Source organism: Oryza glaberrima, chromosome 11 (genome assembly GCF_000147395.1).
Source record: "Oryza glaberrima chromosome 11, OglaRS2, whole genome shotgun sequence".
NCBI classification, from domain to species: Eukaryota; Viridiplantae; Streptophyta; class Magnoliopsida; order Poales; family Poaceae; genus Oryza; species Oryza glaberrima.
This window is the reverse complement of record NC_068336.1, coordinates 22,275,231-22,299,011: the sequence shown is the minus strand read 5'-3', so window position 1 is coordinate 22,299,011 and position 23,781 is coordinate 22,275,231. Positions and strand designations below refer to the sequence as shown.

Here is a 23,781-nt window from a genome sequence, read left to right as displayed (position 1 = left end):
TATGATTTAAATGTTTTTGATGGTGTTTATAGGGGGTAGGGTATACGTGTGTGCGTCCTAAGGGATGAGTGTGCGCGTGTTGTGAATGCCTGCGTTTGTTTTGTGTTTCTAAAAAGAATACTATAGTTACTTAAATGTTTTTATATAAATTTTGCTTTCCATCTAATAGAAGGAAAATAAGAAAGATAATAGAGTGAAAAGAGAAGAACATAAGATGGTATGGAGTACGTACCTACACGAACGTCCATACAAATAGGGTGGGGCCCAGTTTAGAGGTAGATTGGTTTTTTTTTTACTAATCTAATGGTTCAAAGAATGGGTCCACCAATTTAAATGAAAATCGATGGTTAGATGTTTTTATGCCACGTGGCAGCTTAGGAGCGTTTGTAGGGTGGTTAGATGTTTTTCTGCCATGTGGCAGCTTAGGAGCGTTTGTAGGGTGCCACATGGCGGTTTGAAAGTGTTTGTAGGAAGTTTAATGGACTTTTAGCATATAATAGATAACTTCACAATGTGGGTTCTAACTATATTTCACTAATCATATTAGCATTGTCTAGGTGATTTAGTATTTAAATATACACTTTAATTAATTGGTTTTTAAGAATCGGTTGAATCGATGCTAAGTAGGTTTCTTCTGAAAAAATGAACCATTGTATTGTGATTCAGTATTTAAATACGCACATTAATTAATTGGTTTTTAAGAACCAGTTAAATTGATGCTAATAAAATTTCTATTGAAAAATTAACCACTGTATTGTTCCACATGGATCAATGGATGACTACTATTTATAACAAGAATTTCGAGTTCATAGATTTAAAGTTGAGCCTTCATCTTAGTTGGTTAAAAAAGGCATACCCACAGCTGTGTTAATGTAGTTTGTATGAATGCTGATGCGTGTAATAATAGCCCGTGTAACATATGGTTTAATGACTCTGACCGAGAAGGAAGATTTAGCCATCGTCAATTAGATATATCATATCATCATAACCATATAATCAAATTAAGAGTTTGGTTTGAATAAATTATTCTATATGAGTTCGTGTTAAATGTATGTTTGCACCCATCTTGGACTCAATGTAGCACTTCATTAATATAATCAATAATTCGAAATGAATAATTTTCTTTCAGTATACTTTAAATATTTCCCTAATTTAGAAATAAGTTTAGGATTAATAAATATGAAGTTATATCTATCATGGAGTCTGAATTTAGGCTTTTTTTATTAATTTGGTGCTAAACTTTGAAATTAATAATTAGCAAGGTGTAACTGAGGTGGACTCCTTTTTCAATTCAAGCCATGGTGCTTTAAAGTACGTATAAAAAAGGTAATTAAGTATTGGTAGAGGTAGGAAGGATAAAAAGATAATTTTGCATGATAACATAGGTAGATTGAAAAGAATAAAAATGTTGCCTAATATAAAAAGAAACTAGTATGAGAAAGAAGAACTGGTATAAATAGTCCCTTCATTTATTCTTTATGTTAGTTCACGTCATACATTATGGGATGGGGTAGCATCAACTACCACTACAAACATTAGATTGTGTTTTTGTTGAAACACATACAAACGGTTATATATACACACACGCGTACACTCATCCTTATGGATACACACACGTATACCATATCCATGTAAGCATTTTTGAAAACTAGACCTACATATCTTGAGATTCACGAAGTTACTATAGACACCGTGCTATCAATGGTTAGGCTACCTAGGCTATAGATTGTGTTCTTAGTTGTTGTTTCCCAAAAACTTGATCTTTCATCCTGTTGAGATTAGAACCCATAGATTGTACTGTTTTTTTCTCCAAAAATTGCTTTGTTTGTTCACAAATATCTTGATCCTGTTTCCAATTGAGATCTAGAACCCAAGCCCATCAGCTATTTTTTTTCTCTGTGTTCTTTCGCTTTCTCCTTGCCGAACTTCACCTTGTGTCTAGTCTCCCGGGGATCAAGAATTTCATTTATCTTAATTTCCTCTCAAGCTCGGTCCCCCAGACCCGATACAGGCCCCTCTTGATCCCGGTCCCTAACTCCCTATCAATCCGTACTAATCTAAGTAAATCATGAACTGACTAAACAAATAATCAACTAGGTGGTAACAATTCGATGATGTGGAAGAAAGAGAGGGAAGAAAAGATAAACATTGTTATTATATATGACAATGACATAAAATAGACTCTTAGCATTTAGTAAATGGAAAGTTTGTTACACGATGGTGTTGAAAAGAAAAGAAGGATAATAAAATAATATCTATACTATTATATTATCTTTTCTATTATAGAAGGATATAATCCATAGTGACATGAATTAATAGGGAGACTTCATGTTAGACTTTACCTATATAAATGCCTAAGTAAAATAAGCGACAGAGATCTTACCATTGGCGCTACTGCCCAGGCTGCCAGGCGTCAACTGTTTACATGACTGACCACCGATTAAATCCAGCAGGTTAATGGAGTATATAAAAGAGGAGTGGCCACTATTTCCTTCTTAATTAATCCTCATCATTGGTTACGTTAATTTTATTTTAAATAAATTTCTAAAATTAATCCTCACGTTTTAGCTAGTGAAAGGAAGGAGAGGATAAGATCAGCAAAGAAAAGGATAAGAGAGAGAGAGAGTAGAAATAGGAGATGAGGAGTTTGGGACTTGGGAGGATAAGTCCTAGGGACATTGATTTTTAATCCCAGACTAAATATTAATTTTTAGTCCTCCTCTGACAATAAATAAACCAGAACTAAAGATGACCTTTAGTCCCGGTTAGACTAAATCTCATCTAGGACTGATAGAGTTTTAAACCGGGAAAAAAACCATCTTTAGTGCCGGTTTCTATTTAAACTGGGGCTATTGTGGTTTTTGGCCAACCCAACAAAGATGGTTTCTCCAGTAGTGAATATGTTTATTTGATTTTTTAAAAAAATTATACAAAACATTTTTTTAAATACACCGTTTAATAATTTAGAAAGTGTGCTCATAGTAAACGATCGAGGAAGTTGCAAAAGCAGAACACAGCTAAATTAGTCTAACTCCATTTGATTTACCTACTGAAACAATAGTACAACAATTATTCCTGTTCATCGAGTTTATAATTATTGCAACTGTTGACATTAATATATATTGAGGCGTTGATCAGCACAAACCTGTCAAGTTGACATTATTGAAGCATTGTTGGAGGCATTGATATATTAGCACAAAGCTGTAAATTAAGTTGACATTGAGATTGAGGCGTAGCGCAAAGCTGTCATGCAAGTTGACATTGGAACAGTCAGCATGAGGAGCGGTGAGAGCCAGAGACCTAGCAAGGAAAACAGTTCTTAAACGTCCATTTTGCACTTCTTTCAGTGAGCGCTGGTGTTTTGAGGAAATACAGCATTTCGATCATTCCGGTATTCCATCTTTCCGAAACCAACATTTCAGGCTAAGTTGTATTTTTATGCTCCATCATCTGGTATCCGTATTAGAACTTTTAGGTTACAATATACTACTAATATTATACTGGCAGTATATAGAAGAGCAAGTTAAAAATTTGATAGAAAATAAAAAATACACTTCAGTAATCTTTTTGTTCAGATTGACTCTAATTGAGAGTACCTAGTCCTGGATCTTATCGTGCACTAGGGCAGGAGCATCCTGAGCATCATTTGATGACGAAACACGTGATGATAGTACGATTTGATGATAGAATAACAAAGAAAAGATAAAATTACCCTTTCAAATTTTATACTGCAATCTGATTAACTAAAAAATCAAATCAATCTACACCGATAGATCCTGTATACTTGCTGTATATATTAGTAGTATATTATACCGTAAAAGTCCTCATTCGTAGGGGCGTTTGGTTGCATTGGTGCCCTGAGTGATGAGCATGAGAAAAAAAATAACATGAATGTGTGTAAAAGAATCTATGGAAAATTTTACCTCATCAGGCATATGAGAGGGTTTATTATTTTTTTGGTAGCCTGGACAAGAAATGAGCCCGAGAGAATGGAATCATGTGAAAGCAAATCTTTACCTACTTAAAAATTTCATAGTGTTTTATATGTCCCATATGATATACCGACCCTGAAAATAGAAAATAAAAAATCTAATCTAACTTTCCGTTATTTTTTTAATCAGACGCTCCCTCGCCATATCGCTCCATCCCCATATCATTTACCTATTATAAGCGTTTGATATCGTTTTTGTCGTACGTGGTCCGATTCATTTTTTCGACTTCTCATCTCTTTTTCATCCGACTGCAGTTTGGAACATGTTTTGGTGCATAAAAACCAAAATGGCCAATTAATTCAAAGTTGATTAGCAGTTAGTGACACAATTAAGACGTTTAATGATCAAGCCGAAAACATTTTCTACTTGATATGTGGGCCTATAGGTCACAACCCAAGTAAGCTACTAGGCATATACATGCTTTACGTTTGTGCTTTCAGCGATAGGTTTCCAGACAAGCCAATGATTTGTCTATGCACTATGGTATTTTGGTATAGAACTATTTTGAATAATAGTTAGTTGTGCAATAGTTTGAGCATGTAACCCATATTCTGACTTTTTTACAACATTGACTGAGAATAGTGCCTCTGTTTTCAGTCGACCTATCTCCCGTCATCAACCAGTTTCTCTGTACGTGACTCGTAACAATGGTGAATCTAGGATAAAAATAGAGGGGGTGCTCCTAATATCCTATGTCCAACCCACAATGCAATAAAAACATTTAAAAAATATACATTTGTCGGTCTCATGCAAATATAATTTAAATTTTGTATATAGAAAAGAAAAGAAAACTAAGGAATCAACTGTCGGTACTTGTTAATCAAATACGATGGCATAAACACATAAAAATGCATCAATGACCTGCAGATCAAATTAAATATAGAGTTTAGCATTATAATTCCAATTATAATCACAAATAAACAGTTTCACTAGGATCTAAAACATGTCTTGACATGTTGTTCTTATTTGTTGGATTTTCCATAGGACAAGATTGTTGTCATTTTTGCAGGCAGGACCTTAAGACGTCCGCCTAAAAAAATAATAACTTATAAAAATCGCCCACACCTACATACTCCCATATTACTCCCTCCCTCATCTCACACGGTACGCTCACTCCGTTCTCCCCGCCCCTCTATCTCCACCTCTCAACCTCACTTTCCCCTTCCCTCCCTCCCTCCCTCCCAATCCGACCGGAGGAGGGGGGGCGATGGCGGTGCGATGACTCCCTCTCTCTCCCTCTCTGCTCCTAGATCTGGCCAGGGGAGGAGGAGCGACGGCAGTGGCAGCTCCCCCTTTCTCCCTTCCCGCTCCTAGATCTGGCCGGAGGAGGGGGAGAGACGGCGACGGCAGCGCGGACGAGGGCGACAACAACGCCGTGGCGGCTCCCCTCCCCTCCCTCTCCCAGATCCGGCCCCTATGAGGAGAAAGGAGGGCGGTGGTGGCGGCGGACACCTCCCTCCCTCCCTTATCCGGCCGGAGTGGGGAGGGCGGTGACGGCGGTCACCGCATGCAACGGCAACGCTTGGAGGGCCCCCTCCCCCATTTTCCTCTCCCTCCTAGATCCCGCCAGAGGGGGAGGGCGGCAGATGCGGCGGCGCGGCCGTCCCCTCCCTCCGGCCGGATCTGCCGTTGCGTGCGGTAGCGGAGGAGGCACGGAGGAGTTCGCCGGTAACGACGACGTTGTTTTTTTTAGTTTACATGTTGATTGATGTTAATTTGCAAGTTGATGCTGTGGATTTGAATCCAATGCTCTTGAGTTGTGTTGATGTATGGATGTTTGTGATTGGATTTTGTTTCCTGGATGAGATTTAAGAGAATTTGTGATTTGAAACCCTAGGGAGGGGGCGGGGCTGGCGGGAAATTTTTTTGGCGCCAAGAGTATTTTCGCAAGCAACGCCTGGGAAGATTGGAACTGCTGCCTGCGAGCGGTGCTTTGGTCCGCCAGTAAAAACTGAGGATTTTGACAGGCCTTTAGATACAGTCGGAAGGTTTGGCCACCTACGAAAACGTGTTTTGACTGCCTGAAAAAACGTTTTTTCTAGTAGTGAATGGGCCAGGATTTGAGCCGCCCGGGGGGGAGGGGGGGTTGCTGTCACTGTGGAGGTGGAGCTCCAGCCCTAACAAACCCCAAAGGATACATCCGCCACTAACTCGTGAGTCCATGGTTAGCCGGACTCAAGTGCAACAGTGGCTACCTATTGATGATCCAGGCAACTAATTCTATTTAATTCTTAATTCAAAGTAAAATACCAACAAGTTGATATCTATATTCATTATCTTTTTTAACTACCCATACTTAAATCAGTAAAACTGAATTAATCAGGCTAAAATTTCATGAAAATTCTAAAACAATTTAACGGTATATGTATATATATGATAACCATATATATTATATTAACCTCTCTAGACCGCGTGAGATTGCTGAGAATTTCAGCGATGTTTTTGCAAAGAAATCCTTACTCTTTCAATTAATTACACATTAATCCCTGCAACCGTCAACCATCCGTTCTACCGCTAGGCTCGATCTGGATGTCCACGTGTCCCGCTGTGCTGGCCCTTCCACTCCTGTGCGATCGTCAGATCAAGAATAGACGGCATGGATTTTGCCAACCGACACTAAACCCTAGCCGCCTCGCACGATCGCCCTTCTGCGCCGCCTCATCCTCAAATAAGTTATCATGCTTGCATATCCATGTTCCAGGTCTCGCTGGTAGAGTGGTAGCCTCGCGCCATGGGTAAGCCCGAGTGGCAACCGAAAGCTACAAAGGTGAAAATATAATCCAACTCGTCCATTCGTGTCCCTGACATGAATTCTGATCTGAATTGAACCTGAATTTTTGAACTCAACTTGATTTTTTTTTATTTGAACTTGAATTTTTGCGTGTAGTTTGCGAGGTTGCATACATTGGGGCAGAAGGACGTCAAGCAACAAGGAGATGATCGAACGGCGGACTTGGGCGGTGCGCCGGTGACACCGAGCGTGGACGTCGAGGCGCCGGCGAGGGACTACGAGCCTCCGGAGCATCTGGAGCTTCTCGTCACAGACCTCGGCGTTCTGCAGCCGTTAGCGAGGTGCTTATTAAGCTCTCTAATGTCGCAAAATTCAAGGACATATAAGGTAGTATTTGACAAAGTTTCAGAGGTATACAGTGAATTTTCCTAAACATAGAGTGGTGATGTTTCAAGCAAGGATTATTTTATAAACAGACAGTGAATACCAAAACCTCCATATAAAACCACATCATAATAATTCTTCAAAAAAAGAAAAACACTCACATGTGTCTAATATGATATTAGACAACCTCATAAAATTAAGATAAAAATAAAATTCATCGATCAGATGAAACTCACTAATATTGAAGAAAAAGAAGCGAAATTAACAATGTTCACACATATCAACTAGAGCTCTAAAATAAGAGATCGATCAGCTTTTCCTGGATGACTTTCAGTTCAATACTGGTTGGCCATTTTACTTTGAGAGGCTACTACTGAACAATCAAGCTTGTTTACCGACAAGGAACGGCATGAACGGATGAACATGTCATTGCATTTTTTTGTGTGTGCATTTCCATCCTTAAATTCCACATGTGCTTCACATTCACGAGACTGAGAAACAAGACACTGGCCTCGAATCCTTGCAGATATTTCTATAATATATGTGGAACTGACTGTAGTTCTGAAGAATCCATTCAATTGGCACAGTTAAGGTATTCACAGCCAGTCACACTAATAAAACTTTCTAACTGGGTCTTGCACACAGTAGGGGCTTACATCTTGGACTTCACTAATCTGTAGAGTGCCAGTGAAATAGATTAGTAATAATAATGGAGTATCAGAATTGACGAATTTCTGATCTATTGTGAAAGATGTAGAACAAGTACCTATTTCTTATCTTCTCTTTTTTAGAATCACGGCTATAAAGTTGGTCAGCTGGTTCCCTGAAACTGTAGTACGTGTCTCACATACCTATTTCTTGTCTTGTCTTCTGAAGAATCACAGCTATAAAATTTGTCCGCTGGTTTCCCGAAATTGTAGTATGCATCTCCTGTAGATTAACTTACAGTCAGCTTGGCAGGAGATACAGCCCAAATCAGATTCTAACAGGGGATCGTTTTGGTTAACATGTGAAAAACAAACTTAAAATTTTGCTAGAAGGAAAAACAAAGTAACATACGAATAACATCTCTAGGACTGACCAAGTGACCATTAGATTGCAGGAGATGATGACAAGGATAGATGCAAAAGCAAGGCATACCTATTCTCATATGGCGGATGAGTGAAATCCTGTCCCATTCAGAACTATCTTTCCTTTTCCAGCGTGCCAACAACTCTGGATTACATCTTCTAATAATGAAAGACTCCAGAGAAGATGGCAGAATGGGAAACTCAAGGAAACGATGAGTTGTATCAAATTCCAATCTCTTGAGAGAGCAAAGGTTATTTACTAAAAGCTTCACCTCTGGTTTCAGTATCTCCAGGGTTTCAAGGGACGTTCTATTTTGTTGCATCCATTGCCAAGGTATGTTATCACGGCCAACAGAAATAATCAAACATTTGTGTTGTGTAATCTCCTAAGCGGCTCCCTTTGTAACATATCGGGGGTATGTATCCAGAGAGAGTAGACCTCCAGGGAGAACTCCAACACCGGATCTTCATCCACTTCATCATATCTGGCATACCCCTGAAGCCTCGGGCACTCTGTGATTTCCAGCCAATTGAGATATGAAAGGGCTCCAAGCCCACCCAAGGATGCCAAGCTAGTACAATCAGCCACAGCCATCTCTCGCAGTGACCTGAGACTCCGGAACACGTCTGACTGTGGAAGGGACCTCACCCTGATGCAGTTACACAGACTCAATGACGTAAGATTAGTCAGACCAACCAGTGACTCCAGCAGTGGAAGCTGGAGGTCACCACACTGCACCATGGAGAGTTCCTTAAGTGTGCGGGGGAGTAGTACATTATCATCGTTTTCCCTCACTCTCAACCGGTAACACTTACCAATATGAAATTCTGCAAGATTATCCATTTCTGAAAATAACAAAGGAGCTCGGATCAACTTTTCACAATCAACAATCCTTAGGATACGAAGACTTCGGATATGGTGCTCCTGCAGTAGAAAGCTTTCCTCCAGAGAAATTAAATTTGAGCAGTTGCTGATGATAACTGAGATTAGCTTGGTTTCCTTGCTTTCGAAATCCATGATGTTAACATGATGGTCATATATCCTTGGAAGGGTGGTCAATCCAACATCATTTACTTCTAACCGTGTCAAACTTGAAGGTAGAAGTGGCAGTTCCCCTAATTTTTTGCAACCTTCCACCACTAGAGTTTTCAGATTTGGGGGCAGGGAATTGCCTGATGATTGGTCGATCCGTTTCAATTCTGCAAGTTTGTGCAATTCAAGATGCTTGAGCCGCTGTAAATTTCCAAGAGCTGGGAGGTATGCCCAACTTCTACATTTTCTCAGCTCTAGTGACACCATATTTATCAGGCATGGATGGCTTAGCCAAGTTGGAAATCGAAGACCATTATACCCTGATATTTCCAGATTTTCAAGATGAGAATGTGGCTCAAGTTTATCAAGAATCAGGTCATCATCATTCTTCAATACATTAGTAGTCTCAGACCAGTTTAAGGACAACGATCTAAGATATGATTTATCTCTTAGCTTAGCCTCAATAATCTCTTCATGGGTCCCAACATTCTCAAGGTTGCAAATCTGTAGCTTGCAAATACTGCTTAAATTCCTCAGTGAACTTATTCTGTAACCTTCCTTCAGTTGAATCTCAAAATTGTGCAATTCTTGAAGTGAAGTTAATCTGCCAACAAAAAATTCACCAAATCCGTTACTGCCATATGATACATACCGCAGATGAGAAAGGTTTTCGATATTATTCACTTGTTTCAGTGCTGTACTTATTCTTTTCACTGCAGTAAGCACTTGCAAATGATAGAGTTTAGAGATTCCATCTATATCCTGCATCCCAGAGAAAGAGATATAACGAAGGTGCTTATTAACAACTTCTTTTGCCAAACAGAACTTGGTTATCCCTTTTAAGCTCAATAACCGCAATCCTCTTAGAAGCTGTACAACTTCCTCCAATGCAGCTATGCAAACATCGTTGACATGATAGGAGTCTTCAATGATAAGTGAACGCAAATTCTCAAAGCTGGAAATTGCCTTAATCTCCTCGGTTGTTAACTTGTTGAAGTTTGCAATCCACAAATGTCTAACTGTACACTTGTGCTGCATATAGCCACTAGATTCAAGTCTTAGACATTCACCAACAGAAACACTGCATGCCAATTCATGTAATAAATCATGCATCACATAATATTCTGCGTAGAATTTGCTACAAGGATCTCCCACTGTCGCAAAAGTAAAGAATGATTTTCTTGCCAATTGCACCAAGTATCTTTCTCCGATGTCTTCTGGCCTTTCTGTTCCACTATCAATTAGGATCAATCCTGAACCCATCCACATTTTCACTATTTCGTCCTTCTTAAATTCATAACCTTTTGGAAATATACTGCAGTATCTAAAGCAAAGCTGTAAATGTTCAGGTAGATGGTGGTAGCTCGACTGAAGAACTGTTGTGATAATGGCACTCATTTTTCCTTCTAAGTTTTCCAACTGCCTGTATAAATTATTCCAATGATGATGACTTACATTGCTCCTGAGATGCTCGCTTGCAATCTTTGTCACCAAGGGACACCCTTGAAACTTCTTTGCTATTTTTTCAGCAAGTGGCAGGAGATGTTCATAATCTTTGGTTTTCATACTATTTTTTCAGCAAGTGGCAGGAGATGTTCATAATCTTTGGTTTTCATACCATAAAAGGCATACTTCTTGAACATCATAAAATTGTGATATTCGTCTAATCCATTTAGGTTCATATAATTATTGTTACTTTGCATCACACTTGTAACCATATCTGCTACAGATGTCATTCGAGTTGTCAACAGGATTCTACTTCCGTTATGGGGGCTGTTCTGGAAAGGAGCCATTAATTTTTGCCATTCACCCCAATTGCTGTCTTCCCAAACATCATCCAATATGAGCAAAAACTTCTTTGATTCGAGATTCTCTTTGAGAATGTGTTGCAATGCTTCCAAAGTATCAGCATTAGGCTTCTGTTTTGTAAGTGCCTCCAAGATGTTTTTTGTTATCCTTGCTGCATTGAAAGAATTATCAGACACATGTACCCACACAATACTATCAAAGTATGTTAAATCTCTTAATTCTTCGCACACAATCTGAGCAAGAGTAGTCTTTCCTATACCCCCCATTCCAATTATTGCAGAAACAGGGACTCGGTTGATTCCAGGAGTGTTCGAATCTCCCTCTATATTGTCAACCAACCACCTCATAACCTCGTTCTTCTCTGTGTCACGACCGAAGATCTCAGTGGCCACCAAAGTGGAGCTAGTCTCTTGATTAATCTTTTCAGCATGATCTGGCAAGAGAGCACTACCAAAACGGCTTGTTAGATGAAGGAATGTACCAACACCAGCAGCAGTTTCATCCAACCTCGTGAGAGCCATCCTAAGATTCTTTACCATGTTCCCCTCAGAAGTATACTTAGCAACCTTACGAACAAAATTTTGTTTGAATTTTTTTGCGACTGAATTACACACCTCAAGTTCTAGGTTGTGGACTCCAGCCTCTTCCTCAAGCTTGTAGTAGTCTATCTCATCAAGTACATCCTCAGCCCCCTCAACAGCATCCCGGAACTGCCACAGCCACTTATCCAGTGCATGACTCTGCTCATTGATCTGCTGATGATCAACAGCATCATACACTGCTTGGATCTGGTTGAGCATTTGTAACAGCCTATCTTTGACAACCTTCATACCCTCAGCCTGGTGCCACTCACTGAGATAGCTGAATGCTTTGTTCACAATGAATGAAATGGCCGGTGTTGCAACTGACTTCCCTGCAAAAACCAATGCAGCAGTAGTAGCCATTTGTTAAGAACAGGAGGGCTTGTTCTTGCTCTCTCTTGGCAGGAAACAAAAAGGATCAATTGTCAGGGTTAACCCAACCAAAGAAAGTTGAATGGATGTGCATGTGTGATTGTGTGGTGGTCTGTATCTCTATTTATACTCCCTCGCTTTAAAAAAAAAAAAAGCAAAACAGAGAAAGGAACATGGGGGCACAACCAATGGATTTGTTTATGCCAGATAATTAATTCTGCAAATGATACTCAGTTTAATGCCGTCAGCTGTTCGTGCAAGCACAACCAGAACCAGTTACAGTGTCAACTGGTCTGTATCATAATATAAATGGCTCTTTACAGTGCACCACGAACTAAAATGATGGCTCACCATGAACATTGAACATGTATACAATCACTCAATTAGACTGATGGATCTTCCAAAAAAAAAAGACTGATGGCAAGGTCAACATTCTGACTATCCGCTTTTTAATGCGCTACAGATGGAGCAACCGCGTGAACGCCCAAATTGATGAAGATGATTGACCGCATCAGGTATATAATTATGTTAGCAGTGAATTTTTCAGGAGATTCCATTGCATTTTAGGACTAATACAGTGCATGGTGGTGGCTAAGAGCGGGGGGCACAGAAAACCTGGGCACAGATTGCTGCCAGATTGTCCTCAGATACCCTTTGTCAACAGAAAAAATGGAAAGTGCGAAGGGTACAGTTGAGCTACTTATCTGGGCTAAAACTCGGGAGCGAACGGAGCGAACCCCGCGAAACCTGCCACCGCCGCCGCCGACGACGACGGCGGATTCGAACGGAGTGGGCGCCGCCGGCTGGAGCTCGGCTACGGCGCGGCACGGCGGCAATGCCCTTCCGGGCTCCGGCCTTCCTCTATCTGATTCTTCTCCTCTCCCTTTCTTCTTCCTTTTAGCGGGCCGAGCAAACCTATATTGGCCTGCCAAAATGGCCCATAGGCTGAAAAGAACCGAAAATCCAGTCTCGTCATCAGGTTGACTCGTCATCAAGATCAAGAAGTATCTGGTTCGCTTGCAAAGTCCGGGCCTGTTCAAATTGATGACATTTTCAACTATACTATTATTTGATAAAATTGATAATTATTTGGCTACGTTTAGTTTGTTACTAAATATTGACAATGTATGTAGAATTTTGGCAACATTATTAAGCCAATTCTACCAAAATTTTGGCAATGTTACCAATTTGCCAAAATTTTGGTAAACTTCGTTTTAGCACCATTCTAAACAGACCCTCAGTATCTGGTTCACTTGTGCAGTTCATAATGCATCCATAGATGGGACTGACATAATCCAACACAGCTGATTCAGTAACTACAATGCTAAATGATGAAAAATACAATACGAACTGGAACAGGGATCACTGCCGAATCAGCAGAAAACTTACTTCAATTCATTCAATATCTGTAAACCAATGTCACATTACATGCATTGCAGCCTTGCAGGGCAGACAACGTTTTATACAACACTACAACAGTGACACAGATGTGCACCCCCACTACGACAATAAGTGGTTGTCGGATTCAGAACAGGAGCAACACATCAGTTGAAACCTTCAGGGGTGGTAGCGCAATCAGCAGGAGAGCAACACATGTGGGAACTGGGAAGCTGTTGCCAGTTAGCGCTTAGCACTGAGCAGAGATTGTCTCAATCCTTGACGTCTGCAACGCCTTCAGATGCTATCTGAAACCTTGCTTCGGCTTCAGCCAAGCATGGAGAGCTTATCACTTTACAGATTCGCTCTTCCCCTCTTCCCTTGCGAAGAGCAAGCCTGGTGTACGCAGTATTAGCATGTAAGAACATGAATTAGGAACATGAAAGAAGTCGGGATTAATAGGTTCGATTGGGTTTCTCAGTAATGGACCTTGTTGTGGAAGCATGAGCCATGATGTTTCCACCGATGGGTTTGATCTGCGGCCCAGCAAACATGGCAGAACCATCCACTTGTGCCACTACTTGATTAGTGATAACCACAGCCACTCCAAACTACAGTGAGTAAGCAAACCAAATTTAGCATATTGAAACATGCCAGAGTAATGACTATGATCTATGGTTATTCTGCTGATATAAGCACCATGTTTCCTTTAAAGAAAGACAATAGAAAAGAACTAACCTCATCTGCTAATTTCTGAAGGCTCCTCAGAAACTTAGCCATGTGCATTTGCCTCGCTGAGAGCTCCCCTCGACCTGAGAAATCAGTTCTGTACAAAGCTGTCGCGCTGTCTACAATCATGAGAGCAAACCTGCACATGTGAAGATTCAAATAAGAATTATGGAGGAACACCTAATTCAATATTATGTTACGTACTTGTCTGAAGAACAACCATAACTAAAAATCAATGAAATATGTATCAGTTATTTTCCCATGTTTAAATAAGGATTTTGTGCAAACAGAATCAAACATATGTTGACCTTGAAAGAAAATAACAAGCACCACATAACAAAATTTAGCTCGAATCCACTCATCATACTAGAAGCATCTGTAATCATGAACCATTACTTTGGGCATCCTACCATTCCAAGTTGCTTGAAGTGTAAACTCAGTACTATAGCAATAGACAGCAATGGAGTATTGAAGTTCACTTCTGTTTTGATGGAAGAGATGCATGCATAACTTAGTCTGTCACACGGGCCAAAAAGGTTACTACAGAAACTAAGGTTTGTTGGCATTACATAATCACTTAGATTCATAAGGACAAGTACTATCAACTTAGTTTCCTACTGCTGGCCACCTATATCTAAATCAAGTAAAGCATACTGGTGTAAGTTGTGCATGCAACATAGCATAGAGTTCAGAGGTACACTCAAAAACTAAAGAGCAAAAAACTTAGAACTTACCTAGTCTCTATCATCATGGAAGCTGCCTCCAGCAGAAGTCTGGATTGATGATCAGTATTATAAGCTCTGGCATAAGCCACATTCTCTAATACATCAGCACCATTCAACCCGAACCTACAATCCAATTTTCACTTGTTGAGCTATCAAATTTATGTTAGAGCACAGAATAATCATTATAAATAATGAATCACCTGTCAGCTATCTGGAGCAGCCTTTGTGGTCTGAATGTTCCCTCTGCATCAATGTACAAAGCCTTCCCTTCACCACCACCTTGGTCCAATGGAAGCTGCAATATCAATCATTAACATAATTTAGCTTACCAACAGGATTCAGGTGCGCAATGAAATAAGAGTTGGATCAATAAGCTATCACCTGACATGTGACACACAGTGTGTGGCACAGCTGAGTCTTCCCTGATCGGAATTCACCATAAATCTCTGTGATAGAGCCAGTTTCTATCCCCCCTGTTTGGTCAAAATAGAATTGCTCAATGATCACAAGCAGTACATTTCTGAAGAAATTAAAGAAAACCATGGAAGTTAACAGTTCAATACCATCCAAAATCTTATCAAGCTCTCTAGATCCAGTTGTCACTTGAATAATCTCCAGCCTTTGTGCATGAAGTTGGCTCGCACTTGTAAATCCCAATGGGACTAGCTTTGATGCTGTAAAATTTTGACGGTTAGGAATTTTACAGTGTGAAATACAAAGTCATACAACAGAGCATCATAATTACTTGCCTGCTTCTACTATCTTGTCAACTTTGGCTTCACTAATTCCTTTGATTTGCAAAAGGTCTTTCCTTGGAGTATAGGCCACAGACTCCACTGTGTACAGACCAGAATCCTTGAGCTTTTTCACATCCAGAGCAGCAATTCCAGATGCCTTAACCACAAATTACACATAAGAGTTAATGATAGAAGAGCAATAGACTGATACCTTTTACAGAGAAACAGACACTAGCTTGTCACTAGCTGCACCTCAAAAGCCTTTTAGATGGCACTGAAGTACTGAACATACAACTATACAAGAAATAAAGGCACTTCTTATTCTTGCAATTGCAACCACCATTAATAATGGCTAATTCTACCGAGGCATCATTGATGAGGAGAAATATCATGAAATATTATTTGTACAGCAGGTCATCTGTATTTTAAAGAACTTAGTATATCACTAAGGACTAGGAGGGAGTGCATCCATTCTTAACTTATTTACCATATTAACAATACTATGATCAAACAACGACTTCCTCTTCTTTCTTTTTTTTTTTTTACATATTATTCATAAAGGAACAACCTGAAAGATCATACATATAATAGGCTTTCAGGAATTAATAAATTAATTAATACAAACTGCTACAGCCTACCACCCGACCGATTTGCAAACGAGTTCCAAAAGTGAAAACACAAGAATCCACAGGACAGCCTACGGTTAAAATATGATGGAAAATTGAGAGAATTAGCATTTTAAATACTGGCTTCACAAGCCCTAAACAGTGAATAAAAAATCATCTTACTGCCAAATACAGGGAGAAAAGACAAGTTATGAACTCCCAAGAAACGCCTTCCCAAAAGCCTAATCAAGAATCCCCCTCTTTGGACTTAAATGAATCATGACCGCGCCACAATAAACTGCACAGATTTCAGAAAAGCCTAACCTTAATCATTTTGGGGAAGAACAAATCTTGAATTCCTAGATGCCCCTAATCAAGATTATATGTTTCCTATACTAAAAGAAGGGCAAAAAAAAAAAACTAAATAGCCAGCTTCAATACAGAACTGGGAGAATATCCCCGCAAACACAAAGGAAATTCCAAGAAATGCTCGTTCTTGAATCTTGACACATTTGGGAGAAGGGGCGAATCAGGAACATAGGGTTTCACTTTCCCCAGCAAGAATCCACGGAAACACCTAATCCGCCCAAACACAACAAAAATACCAGGAAAAAACCCGTCCCAATTTCGCACACAAACGTGGCGATGATTCTAAGAAAGGCGCGACCTTGACGCCATCCAGGGGCAAGAAACCGAACCAAGATTCCAAGAACCTAGGGTTCTTCCACCAAGAATCTCACACAACACCGCAAGAACCTAAACCACAGACCAAATCTCCAAGAACCCATCACGATCCCCCACCCCACCCCACCCCTACACGCGGATCGGAATCCCCAAGAAACACCCGCCCTTGGAAAAAAAAAAAACCCCATTTGGGGCGGAAGAAGAGAAGACACAGCACAAGAACTCCGCTAGGGTTACGACGAGGCAGTACCTGCAGCTGCTCGATGGGGAACGGCCCGTGCTCCCCCTCCTCCTGCTGCTGCTCCGCCGCCGCCGCCGCCGCCGCAGACGTCGACATGGGCCCCACTCGCAGCCACACAAACCCCCCCCCCCCCCTCTCTCTCTCTCTCTCTCTCTCTCTCTGCGCGTTTCGTTCGAATGGAACTCGAGGCGGCAACGCGGAATCCAGGAGGCTCTTATTGGATCTTAATTGGGCCTTCACGGGCCAACATGTGGGCCCGCATAGGCTTCCATGGGCCTCAATGTGGAAGTCCAAAAAACCTAGGGGGTGCGGCACTGCCAGGTGGGTCCCACATGTAAGTGGCACGCCGCATCGTCCCTCTTCGTCTCTCGGCTTGGTCCGCAAGAAGAACACCGCGAGAGTAAAAGCACCCCCCCTCTTCGTCTCGGCTTTCGGAGCTCTCGAGACTTTAGCCGCGATTCGGAGGGAAACCCTAGCTAGCTCCCGCTCTCGATCCCGCGCCCGCCACCGCACTCGGCAAGATGTTCCTCACGAGGTAATCAGATCGTGTCTCTCTCGGGAAGGCTTTTCGATTTTGTTGCGGGAACTCGATTGGATTCGATCTGTGGGCGAGTTGGGGACGATGGAGATGTTGATTTTGTTGGGATTTTGTGGGTGATTGGTTTGTGTTGGGTGGATGCAGGACGGAGTACGACCGCGGGGTGAACACCTTCTCCCCGGAGGGGCGGTTGTTCCAGGTCGAGTACGCCATTGAGGCCATCAAGGTGAGCCGTCTTCCCTTCTGTTTTTGTTTGCTGTATCTGAGGGAGAAGATGTGATGGTAGATTGTGTGAGAATTAGGGGTTTCTCTCTAAGGATAGGTTCTAGATTTGCAGGATGAGTTGGGCGTAAATCTCAAGTGTGAGGTTTTTGGTGGCGAAATTTCAACTATAGATCTATAAATTTTGGATGGGGTTCGTCGAGAGGTTTTTGTCCTGTATATAGCTAGCTCTAGCGAGATGTAATGTGCGACTTGCTGTAGCGAGATGCGTGCTGTCTTTTCATGTGTAACTGGTGTTAATGATGCTGATCCTGCTGCTATGTACTGTAGTTGGGGTCAACTGCGATCGGGTTGAAGACCAAGGATGGTGTTGTCCTTGCTGTAGAGAAACGTGTGACCTCGCCACTGCTGGTAATTGCATCTTATCCTATTTCTTCTATCAGGCTGGTGCAATTGTTCAATAGCACCTATGATTGCTCACTGCATTTTGACAATTTAGTTCAAGATTTGACTGAATTTATCTAGCTAATGTTTGAATTATCGATTTCTTACCAGTTCAGGCAAGATAAATCTTATCATTAGGTAGACCTGTATTCTTACATGATTCCATCAGGATGATCCTGTAAAACATGGATGTTGCTGGTGTTGTTCCTCATGATCTTGCTGCTTTCATTTTTCACAACTACATGCTTTTTGTAATCTCCAACAAACAAAAAGATGTAGATTAGATAATGCTGTTTAGAGTAATTCTGATGGAGTCTCAATCTTGTTGAATTTTATGATTTAATAATATGATCAGTTTTTCTGGCATGTGTTATTTGTATTTATGCAAATGCCAACAAAACAAGGACATTCAGTCAAACAAACACAGAAATCCAAGTATTTCACATGTCAAAGCCTGGAACCTAATGGTTCATGGATATTTTTATTTAAAAATAAACAAGGAATATATTGCAACTGAACTCTGAAGTGCTCATATAGGAGTTCTTTTTCGGTTAATGCATAAACAATTCTTTTCTTTCAGCAAATAGCCCAGTTTGTTTTTCTTGTACGTCAGCTTTATGGGTTGTGACAATCTGACAATTTATTATATCTTACTCTCTGCGTACTGTAGTACTTTGTATGTCAGTGCTGTTGTTTTTTTTTTGTTTAAATGATATCATGTAGAAGTTTTTTTACACCCTATAGGCCTATTGCCCATATATGTGTTATGTTAATTAAGAAGTTACGTAATACCTCTGCATAATTTGTAAAAGTTAACTACTTGATTCTGACAGAACTTGATGTTAGACTCCCCTTTCACTCCCAAGTTTCTAGTTTTTGTGTGTGATGCCACTCAAGTTATCTTTTCTATGATTATGCAGGAACCAAGCAGTGTGGAGAAAATCATGGAAATTGACGAGCACATAGGCTGTGCCATGAGTGGCCTTATTGCTGATGCTAGAACATTGGTTGAGCATGCTCGTGTTGAAACCCAGGTACATTCTTATGCAATTTTCTACATGTTTTACATATTATGGTCATTGTATGTTAATTTCACCTAATGTGTTTATAATCAGAATCATAGGTTCTCATATGGGGAGCCAATGACAGTAGAATCTACTACACAAGCTATCTGTGACTTAGCTCTGCGTTTTGGTGAAGGTGATGAAGAGTCGATGGTGAGTCTCATTTGCATGAAAACAAATATTTTGTGAAGGATCAAGATTCAAAAATTAATTAGCAGGGGAACCCTTTTTTCACTTTTGCATTTTGATAAATAGGATTAACACCATAACTTTGCATCAGTGTGTTATCTTTGGAGGAAACTACGCATCTAGAAATTTTGGGTGTTTCAAATAATCCCATGATGGCCACTAATACTGAAAATTATGAATAGATAGGCTGTAAATTAATCATTTTTTCTGCATTTTATTTTGTCTTTTATTATGTGACTATTGTCTTATTAAGGCTTAGTGGACATATGAATTAATTTTCTAAGGAGTAATTGCTAAAATACCTGACTATAACAATTTTGCTTCACCCCACTGGGCCACTGCAAATTACTTTTCTGCATTCTTTTCACCCTTTTGTCGACATTTCTTGTTGCCAAGCTTAAACTGATATACTTGTTTGTTTTGTGCAGTCACGACCATTTGGTGTCTCTCTCCTTATTGCTGGTCATGATGAGAATGGACCCAGCTTGTAAGTATTTATCCCTTTTTACCAAAGGAATTTCCATACATTAGCGATATCTAGATACCTCTTCTGTGGTTCTGCCCTATGCGACCATTTGTTCCCACTTCCCAGATCGCATGAACTAACCTTTATCGCTCCAAGTTATTTTGAGTATTTGTCGAGGAAATAACTCTATAACAAAATGGTCAGGACAATAGCCATTTTCATTCATCTTGTTTTGTTCCATTGCTCTTAAATTAAGTTGATGTGAGTATCATCAAATTTAACTTTGATGGTTTCTAGAATAGCTAGTTATTTTTCGCTTGAAGATTCAACAAGTTTTTCAAAACTCAGCCACAGTCGGCATTTGAAAACCTGGTATATCAAAGAAGAGTTGTCCAAATGTTGCCCATATGAGGTTCTATAGACTATATACATTGATACTTTTATTTCCAGTTTCTTCATAAGGAGCAGTGTCATGTCATTTTTTCCTGAATCCAGATAAGTGATAGGTATTATGTATTTCATTGTAGCTGAGGTTCTTTATTAGTGGTAAGTAGTGGTAATGCTGCCATCATGGCATCTCTATCCAGAGACAGGCTCATTTTTCCCGTCATGATTGCTTTACAAGGCCAACTAGACTCTCCTTATACCAATCTGTGGATGAATTCCTATGTTTTGCAGGTACTACACTGACCCATCAGGAACCTTTTGGCAGTGCAATGCCAAGGCAATTGGATCAGGTTCTGAAGGAGCTGATAGCTCATTACAGGAGCAGTACAATAAGGTACTATCCATTAAGCTAATGCTAATCACACGGTTTTGAAGAACAATAACAGCTAGGAAATTATAAGGAGATGCAAATATGCAAGACACTTTTGTTTGAGTGCCAAATCAATATGGAAAAAAAAACTGAGTATCTTGGAGAAAATATGTTGTGTATGAGCCGTAGTAATAGAACTATGCAGCAAGGTTTGATCCAAATTTGAAGTCCCAATCTTTTATTACAGTTGAAATACTTCTCAGAAGCCAGTTTCACACTTTAGCTATCTACTTAGCATTACTAAATTTGCTGCCATTATTTAGCAGGATTCATGCCAATTGAATTGTTTATTTAGAGCTTAACGGTTTTTATGTATGAAAAGAAAAGGAATATTGAGAATGCTATCTTTATGCAGGAGTTGACCCTTCAGGAGGCTGAGACCATAGCCCTGTCTATCTTGAAGCAGGTTATGGAAGAAAAGGTATGGTGTCGCAAGCCACTTCATATTTCAGTTTCTCATTTCTATCACACCAAAAGAAAATTAACTAGACATCTGAGTTTATCTCATTCTGAACCACAGGTTACTCCAAACAACGTCGATATCGCAAAGGTTTCTCCCAACTACCACCTCTACACCCCTGCAGAGGTTGAAGCTGTCATTGCACGGTTGTGAGAAGATTGCCATCGCGTGTTATTTTTATCAGCCCTAAGACAGCCTCTGTATGAACTTCCTAAATGGATTATCAGTCCATTGTTTGCTATGGCTGTCATGTTATGTTAACAAGATAGTGGCTGCTAGAGTTTATTACTGGCTCTAATAGTCTGGTGTGCAGCCCAGTCATTTGCTTGTTTTCAGCAGTGTTGAGACCATGTACTATCAAAAAAGAGAACGACAATCCTTTCCAAGATTTGGTTGCAACATTTCGACAGTCATCTTGATCTTCGGTTTCTTCCCAACCATAGTTTATTTTTGATACTATATAAAGTAGGAGTATACATATAGAAAATAACTGGTAGTGCCGCCAAGCGGGCGTCTCAAGTTAGTTCGCTTTCGTCTCATGTTTGGCCAATTGGCCTGACGCCCTGACCCAATTCGAATTCGTTGTGTTGTGTCAGGTCGGACCTTCCTCAGTTGGCCGGTTTGGGCGACAGGGGACGGTCGCGATGAAACTAGCAAAGCGATTCGACTTGTTTACGTCAGCCGATCCGATTAAATACAAAATAAACCGATTAAATACAAAATAAGTGCAGTTTACGTTTGATTGTTCGTCTTATTTGAAATTTTTTTAAATTAATATTTTTATTGTTATTATATGATAAAACATGAATAGTACTTTATGTGCGACTAAGTTTTTTTAATTTTCTCATAAATTTTTCAAATAAGACAGACGGTCAAACGTTGGACACGAATTCCCACGACTGCACTTTTTTTTAGGACGGATGTAGTAATAACTTAATACCAGGATCCAATATTCCTCTATTTCGTACTTTTTTATGTGTGTACAGTTTCTTATCATTGCTAATCATTGCTACTTCCTACGTCCCAAACATAAGGTGTATGTCTTGTGTTCAGATTCATAGTTCTAGGATGGGTTTAATCTTATTCTAGGTTATTATATATTAGAACGGTAGGAGTACCTTTGGATCGTTACATATTGGGACGAAGGAAAGTACAATTCGTGCAATTCTATATTTAATAGTTCTTCTGAAATAAATATAGCTTTATCATAGTGCTTACCACATCAATCACATTCCATTTAAATTTATCTAATTTATCTTCGTCTTACCCTCAATTATCCTCTTGTTTCATATCATCTCTCATTTAATTTCTCTCTCTCATTTTTCTCCTCTCAAGTGCACCTAGTGGGATGGAGGGAGTAAAAGTTTGGGTGGCCAACGTTATCGCTATTAAGTTGTGGCACATGTAGGCTTGTGGGGGTGGCTCTGCAGTGTTTTTAAAGTAAAAAAAGTTGGCTTCCATGGTTCTCATAGCCAGCTTCCCAGAAACTAAAATCATCTTCCCTGTTCTTCTCGCTCCCTATTAGTGAGAAAATGTGTCGCATCGGCCCCCAATAACGATTTTTTTTCTGTTTAGTATTTTAGGACGGTTCCACTTTTTATTATTGAGTCAGCTTTTAGATAATTAGGAATCTTAAAAACAGAATTTTGGGATGAATTTCGGGCATCTTAGCAATTCTCTAAGTAGTATTTATACTGTTAATCACCACATATATTTTTTATAAAAAAAATTATCTTACTTGCAACCACCCTCACACTCCGTTACAACTACCTCTTTTATAAGTGAATGGGAATGCACATTTGTTTTTTTTAAAACTGGAATGCACATTTGTGGCATTCCAAAGTGTCACTGTTTTAGTGTGGTACTCCTTCAAACGATGTCAGCCTTTGAATTACATGTAAGGTAACACTTACTATAGATAATGTTTTACTCCCTCCGTTCCAATATATAGCAACTTAGGATGGGATTAGACCCATCCTAGGACTTCGAAGTCAAAGTCCTAGGATGGGTCTAATCCCATCCTAGATTGTTGTATATTGGGACGGAGAGAGTAGTAAATTAGTTCTGATGATCTCAGTAGTTCTCCCAGTTCGTAATTTCTTATTGCATTATCCATTTAGCATGAAAGTAATGAAAATCAGCAGCGTGATAGTGCAGCTCACTTAAAGGGAAATCGAACAAGATTGAAGATAATCTGGACACTGTAGCATTAAGAACCCACTAAGCTTCCTGATGATCGATTGGCTCAGCCCATGAGGCAACCCAAGAGCAAGCTCTCAAGCAAGTCCATGGTACATCATATATAAGAAAAGGCACCAATCCTAGGGAGGTATCGAACAGAAGATCAGGCATCGACGGCTTCAGCCACGGCAGCGGCGACTTGGTTCGGTTGAACCTCGTCAATCTCTATCCCTCCCTTACTCTCTCATGTTCCTCTTCACTGTCACTTCTAGAAGCTCTCTCTACCTTTTCTCATTCAATTCCTCTTCTATTTTTCCTAAGATTGTATCG

The 23,781-nt window shown here is 40.0% G+C and overlaps 4 protein-coding genes across 4 annotated transcripts; 2 read left to right on the top strand and 2 right to left on the bottom strand.

Moving 5' to 3' along the window:
- The first annotated feature begins 6,723 nt into the window (after window positions 1-6,723).
- On the top strand, window positions 6,724-8,272 carry LOC127755634 (uncharacterized). The gene is made up of 3 exons (XM_052281323.1): window positions 6,724-6,759; window positions 6,880-7,064; window positions 8,203-8,272. The coding sequence occupies exons 1-3, from the start codon at window positions 6,724-6,726 to the stop codon at window positions 8,270-8,272; spliced, it is 291 nt and encodes a 96-aa protein (XP_052137283.1).
- Window positions 7,184-12,841, bottom strand: LOC127755635 (putative disease resistance RPP13-like protein 1). Its single transcript, XM_052281324.1, has 5 exons — window positions 10,926-12,841; window positions 10,805-10,844; window positions 8,248-10,754; window positions 7,874-8,037; window positions 7,184-7,781 (listed from the first exon to the last, which is right to left on the bottom strand). Exons 1-3 carry the CDS (start codon window positions 11,961-11,963, stop codon window positions 8,539-8,541), a joined length of 3,294 nt encoding a protein of 1,097 aa, XP_052137284.1. The 5' UTR covers window positions 11,964-12,841; the 3' UTR covers window positions 7,184-7,781; window positions 7,874-8,037; window positions 8,248-8,538.
- A 504-nt stretch (window positions 12,842-13,345) lies between these two features.
- On the bottom strand, window positions 13,346-17,191 carry LOC127753989 (DNA repair protein RAD51 homolog A). The gene is made up of 9 exons (XM_052279437.1): window positions 17,080-17,191; window positions 15,553-15,697; window positions 15,367-15,477; window positions 15,185-15,276; window positions 15,004-15,098; window positions 14,813-14,926; window positions 14,088-14,217; window positions 13,839-13,960; window positions 13,346-13,745 (listed from the first exon to the last, which is right to left on the bottom strand). Exons 1-9 carry the CDS (start codon window positions 17,164-17,166, stop codon window positions 13,622-13,624), a joined length of 1,020 nt encoding a protein of 339 aa, XP_052135397.1. The 5' UTR covers window positions 17,167-17,191; the 3' UTR covers window positions 13,346-13,621.
- A 257-nt stretch (window positions 17,192-17,448) lies between these two features.
- Window positions 17,449-21,683, top strand: LOC127755908 (proteasome subunit alpha type-5). Its single transcript, XM_052281520.1, has 9 exons — window positions 17,449-17,605; window positions 17,753-17,834; window positions 18,161-18,241; window positions 19,195-19,308; window positions 19,390-19,491; window positions 19,956-20,014; window positions 20,672-20,774; window positions 21,166-21,231; window positions 21,331-21,683. The coding sequence occupies exons 1-9, from the start codon at window positions 17,592-17,594 to the stop codon at window positions 21,421-21,423; spliced, it is 714 nt and encodes a 237-aa protein (XP_052137480.1). The 5' UTR covers window positions 17,449-17,591; the 3' UTR covers window positions 21,424-21,683.
- The last annotated feature ends 2,098 nt before the right edge of the window (window positions 21,684-23,781 follow it).

Bases quoted from the DNA above. Each gene is read 5' to 3' on its own strand.
- LOC127755635 (XM_052281324.1), bottom strand. From the start codon at position 11,963: ATGGCTACTACTGCTGCATTGGTTTTTGCAGGGAAGTCAGTTGCAACA. The intron at 10,845-10,925 runs GTTACAAGTGTG...ATGATGTTCAAG, and splicing joins TGACATCTGTAGCAGATATG to AAGTATGCCTTTTATGGTAT. The intron at 10,755-10,804 runs ATCTCCTGCCAC...AAGATTATGAAC, and splicing joins GAAAACCAAAGATTATGAAC to ATCTCCTGCCACTTGCTGAA.
- LOC127755634 (XM_052281323.1), top strand. From the start codon at position 6,724: ATGGGTAAGCCCGAGTGGCAACCGAAAGCTACAAAG. The intron at 6,760-6,879 runs GTGAAAATATAA...TTTTGCGTGTAG, and splicing joins GGCAACCGAAAGCTACAAAG to TTTGCGAGGTTGCATACATT. The intron at 7,065-8,202 runs GTGCTTATTAAG...AGTGACCATTAG, and splicing joins GTTCTGCAGCCGTTAGCGAG to ATTGCAGGAGATGATGACAA.
- LOC127755908 (XM_052281520.1), top strand. The intron at 18,242-19,194 runs GTAATTGCATCT...ATGATTATGCAG, and splicing joins GTGTGACCTCGCCACTGCTG to GAACCAAGCAGTGTGGAGAA. The intron at 20,775-21,165 runs GTACTATCCATT...ATCTTTATGCAG, and splicing joins TACAGGAGCAGTACAATAAG to GAGTTGACCCTTCAGGAGGC.
- LOC127753989 (XM_052279437.1), bottom strand. From the start codon at position 17,166: ATGTCGACGTCTGCGGCGGCGGCGGCGGCGGCGGAGCAGCAGCAGGAG. The intron at 14,927-15,003 runs GTGATTCATTAT...ATTGGATTGTAG, and splicing joins CTGCTCCAGATAGCTGACAG to GTTCGGGTTGAATGGTGCTG. The intron at 14,218-14,812 runs GTAAGTTCTAAG...TCACATGTGCAG, and splicing joins TCCATGATGATAGAGACTAG to GTTTGCTCTCATGATTGTAG.